Below are 5,020 nucleotides of genomic sequence, written 5' to 3' on the forward strand. Positions count from 1 at the left end.
TCCCCCCGTTTTCTTTCTACGAAATTTTTTTTTTCTTTTTTTTTTAAAACTTTTTTAAAACTTTTTAATTTTTTTAAAGTTTTGTTTTTGATATCGTTAAGACTAAAGTGTTACTAATTGTTACGCAGATTGTCGGTCGTTCTGTTGTTTGTTTTGTTTTGTTTTTGTTTTTTTCTCTTCATTTTCTTTCGTGGGAATAAAAAAATAAAATAAAGGAATCAAATTTTTTTTTTTTTTTTTGCTTTTTTGCACGAGAATCATAATTTTTTTTAAACTCCATGTTTTTTTAAAAAAAAAAAAATATTTCATTACAATCTGAATTGTTTTTTTTATTTTATTCGGGGAGGGGGGAAAGAGGGGAGAAGAGAGAGGGGGAACCCGCCGTGTTAATCAGGTCGGACACGGTTAAAGTTTATTTTTATTATTAAATCGATCAAAACGTAACTAAAACAAAAAAAAAAAAAAAAAAAAAAAAAAATTTTCTTTTTTCTTTCTTTTACAACTTTTTTTTTTTTTTTTTTTTTTAATGAACTTTTTTCTTTTTTTTTTTTTTGTTGAAATTCTATTAATTAAAAAAGAAAAAATGGGGGCAAAAGAAAAGCTTAGCAAAGTGAGAAAGAGCGAGAGAGTGAGAGAGAGACAAGAGGGGACAAAATAAAAATTCATTTTTCTTTTGAAACTAGTATATGTGAATTTTTAACCAACAATCTACCCACGTAAAAAATTATATATGACAAACTCTCCTTGAAGGTAAATAATAGATAATACAAAAATCATGTCTTTTCTAAAAAACACGATAGGGGTAAGGACAATAAAAGGGCGGCGAAGGGCGACGAGGGGGGAGGACAAAAGATTCCCTTCGTTTTTAAAAAAACCGCAAAACAAATTTAACGCGGCGTTGCTTTTTCAACAACAACAACAACCGAAAATTAAAAAACAAATTCTTAGGTAAAATACGATGAGTAGTGAGTATCACGACGTTAATCACCCCCCGAAAAAAAAAAATCGATAATAATAATAACAACAATAATAATAATAATTTAAAAAAAAAAAAATTTTCGGATAAACGAATCATATAAAATTATTAAGAAAAAAAAATTTACATGTGTGTTTATATATTTGTTGTTTGTTGTGACTCACCGGAAAATTTTTAGAAGCATTTAAATGTCTGAAAACCAATAGAAAAAAAAAAAAAAAAAAAAAAAATAACCGATCGCAAAAACGAAACGAAACGAACGAAAAAAAAAAAGAAAAAAAATTAAAAAAACAGTAAATAAATAACACAAGTCGTCCTTTATTATGTTTGTGAAGCGTTATATATGAGAAGTAGAATTGGGAGAGAGCGAGTGAGTGCACACGGGCACATACGAAGAAAAAAAAACGTGCGAGTGTGCCACCATTAGTCAAGTTGCAATATATCGCATTGCAATGAGAATAAGAGAATTCTCTCTCTCTCTCTCTCTCCTCACCACTCTCGCACTCTCAATCTACGACGACGAATTCGACAACAACAACAACAACAACAACAAAAACGACGACGACGACGACGACGACTCGAGGCCGTTCAGTACGCGCTGCGCAAGTAACGAGGGATACACGCTTTTTTTTTTTTTTTTTTTTGTTTAATAAATTTCCACAACAAACTAATAAGGTGTGATTTCAATTCAATTTTAATTTTAATTTTAATTTCAATTTTTTTTTCTCTCTCTCTCTCTCTCTCATTTTTTTTTTCGATAATGTTACGTTTGTGATTTTTTTTTTTTTTTGTTTTTCTGTGTATGTTATTTTTTTGTTTTGTGCCCACGAAAATTTTTTTTTTTTTTTTTTTTAATTTTTTTTTCGCGTTTTGTTAAGTTATCATCATCGTGACGGTTGTTGTTGTTGTTGTTAATAATAATAATACTATTACTACGTTTAAAAGTTTTTTTTGATTTAAAAAAAAAAAAAAAATTTTTTTTTTTTATTGATTTTCATATTGGGATTATTATTTATTTTCGAACGTGTTTGTTTGCGAACGCGTGAAACTTTTTTTTTTTTTTTTTCTGGTGTATTGTGCGTGTGTGTTTATCATCTTCGTGTGTGTAAATGTGTGCGAATGTGTGTGTGTGTGTGTGTGTGTGCAAGTACGTGTGTATGTTTTTAATATTTTCCGAAATTTTTTAATTTTTAAGTGAAAAAAAAAATTTTTATTTAAATTTATTAATTTCGTTTTTATGGTAAAAAAAAAAATTATTTATTAATTTATTTATTTATCTATGTACGTTACGTAGGTCGTTTTTTAATTTTTTTTTTTTTTCAAAAAAATTTTTAGGCGCGAATGATTAACAAAATAAAATAGAGAAAACGTTTTTTTTTTTTTTGCTGGGCGTTTTCATATTTAATAACTTTTCTTCCCCCCAATTTTCACTCTCGAACTTTTTACTTTTTTTCTTTTACCCTCTCTTTCTCATATTCCACCGTTTTAGTGTTTTCCGAAAAAAAAAAAAAAAAAGAAAAAAAGATTTTCAAGTGAATATATATATAGTGAGCAATGGGTTGTGATGATGACGAGAAAGGTTTGTGGGTGAGAGAGAGAGAGAGAGAGAGAAAGGAGAAGAGGAAAGGAAAAGGTTGAAATGGTCACTCCATTATCCATTCCATCCATTCTCTCTTCTTTCCTTTTATCGATCCGTGTCATTTCTTCCTCTTTCTCTCTCTCTCTCTCTCTACTACTTTTCAAAAAAAAAATTTTTTTTATTCTATATTTATGTCTGCCCAATCGCGTCGATTTTTATTTTTTTTTTTCTTTTCTTTTTTTTTTTTTTTTGCTTCCCTTAGCTTATTAACTTTTTGGAATTTTCCTTTTCCTTTCCCTTTTTTTGTTTTGTTTAAACGAACGTTTGGCGTAATATTTTTCTTTTTTTTTTGTAACTTTTCAGGAAAAGTGAATAATTTGTTTTTTTTTTAAAGTTACGTATTATTGTGACAAGGGACTGTCGTGCGTTTTTTTTTTTTGTTTGTTTGATGTGAAAAAGAAAATAAGAAATTATTAAGTAATATTTAAAAAGGAAAATTTTTTGTTTTTTTTTTTAGTGAGAACAGTAAAAACTCAAGTTTTTGTTTTAAAAACATTCGAAATTGGATACAATTGAAACCGCCTGCAAAAAAGTGATTATGCAACTTTAATGCCTTCATGCTTTATTATTATTACAGTTTACGTTAAATTTAACCGCGAGTGAAGAAAAAAACTTTTTTTTTTTTTTTTAAAATAATTAATTTGATTCGTTTTCGAAAAAGTTTTTTTTGTTTAATTTTTTTTTTTTAAATATAAAAAAGAAAAGAGGAAAGAAAAACTGTCGCGCGTAAAACAGTCGGGGCCTCGTGGCATGTGTTAAAAGTTTTTTTAATCGAGTGGAATATATATATTTCACGTGCCTGAATATCTGCTTGGCCACGAGTGCCGAGTGCTTATCCAGGACGGCTCCTCTGGGTACGGAAGTGAGCGAGGGCGGAGCGAGCCCAGGATTTGGTGACGGCAAGATTGTGGATCTCAGAGGGCGAGGTGGAGAAGAGGGGCCCGGGCCCGACAGCAAAGGGTCCGACGGCCCCCAGGCAGCCAGCAATGGCGATGCCCCCAGCGAACAGCAATACAGTCTCAGATGGAACGATTTTCACACGAGCATATTATCATCGTTCCGTCACCTGCGGGAAGAGGAAGATTTCGTCGACGTGACGCTCGCGTGCGACGGAAGATCGTTCACGGCTCACAAAGTCGTTTTATCCGCTTGTAGCCCTTACTTCCGACGACTGCTCAAAGCCAATCCGTGCCAGCATCCCATAGTCATACTACGTGATGTCGCACAGAAAGACATGGAAGCTCTTTTACGTTTTATGTATCACGGAGAAGTGCACGTCGGTCAAGAGCAACTTACCGATTTCCTCAAGACTGCACAAACCCTTCAAGTACGCGGCCTTGCCGACGTCAACACCAAAGATAATCAGGAAAATATTCCGGTAAGTTTTTCCTTTTTTTAAATTTTATTTCCGCTACGAGTCAAACTTTTAGTTTTTTTTCACACGCATAAATTTTTTTTAAATCCGTTGCTTTTTTTTTTATCGATTCCATAAACGTGTCACGCGAAAAGGTCGTCGCGTCATTATCGTCGCGGTACTCGTTAAACCCGCTCACGTTAAACATTCCGTGAAAAAAAAAAAAAAGTTTTTCATGATAACAATTACTGCTACCTGGCCGGGAGCACCAAACCTGAAATTGCCCACACGTATAATAAAATAATTCGTTCAAATTAACCGTTACCAATACATATTCATCAAATTAAATTTCCGTTAGATATTTCAAAATTTATTATTAATCATTTTTAACAATCGTGCGAACATTATGACCACCCAACACCATCACCGCCACCACTACCACCACCGCCATCGCTACCGCCATTGATTTCATTTCCTTCTCTCCAGTTATAATACCTTTTAAAAAATATTCTTGTCAAAAAATTTTTGGACACTTTTTAAAATTATTTCTTTCATCTCATGTCTCGTTGTGAGAAGATTTATGTAAAAGAAATCGTGAATTCAATTGCGAGTAAAATTTTTTTTTTTTTTTCTCACCGGAAATAAAGAAAAAAAAAAAAATTTTTTTTTTGGCCCGATATTTTTTTTTTTTTTTTTTTTGGACGGAAAAGAGGGACGTTTAAAAACCGGAAAAGGGGTTTTTTTTTTTTTTTTTTTTAAAAACGAATTGATAAGTTTTTTTTTTTTCGGTATATTTTTCTTAGTCAAGAATATTTTTTTTTTTTTTTTAAAAACGAATTGATGTTTTTTTTTTTTCGGTATATTTTTCTTAGTCAAGAAAAGTTTTTCTTTTTAAACGATGGTGGGGGGGCTTCCCCTTTCTATTCGGCTTGTTATTTTATTTTATTTTTTTCTAAATTTTATTTTATCATAAATGAACCGAGAAAATAAATTATTAATACCTCATTGAACAAAAACCTGTCAATTAAAAAAAAAAAAAAAAAAAAAAAAA

The 5,020-nt window shown here is 30.9% G+C and overlaps 1 protein-coding gene across 1 annotated transcript in view; it reads left to right on the forward strand.

Annotated features, from left to right (window-relative positions):
• Positions 1-583: 583 nt before the first annotated feature.
• Positions 584-5,020, forward strand: part of Phum_PHUM144550 (protein abrupt, putative) — a gene marked incomplete at both ends in the record, with an annotated part of 16,790 nt that continues 12,353 nt past the window's right edge. The window contains 3 exons of the mRNA XM_002424613.1: positions 584-610; positions 1,560-1,582; positions 3,351-3,993. Coding sequence (XP_002424658.1) covers positions 584-610; positions 1,560-1,582; positions 3,351-3,993 — 693 coding nt within the window. The remainder of the gene's footprint in view (positions 611-1,559; positions 1,583-3,350; positions 3,994-5,020) is intronic.

The sequence above is a fragment of the Pediculus humanus genome, genomic scaffold (genome assembly GCF_000006295.1).
Source record: "Pediculus humanus corporis 1103172107488 genomic scaffold, whole genome shotgun sequence".
In the NCBI taxonomy this organism is placed as follows: Eukaryota; Metazoa; Arthropoda; class Insecta; order Psocodea; family Pediculidae; genus Pediculus; species Pediculus humanus.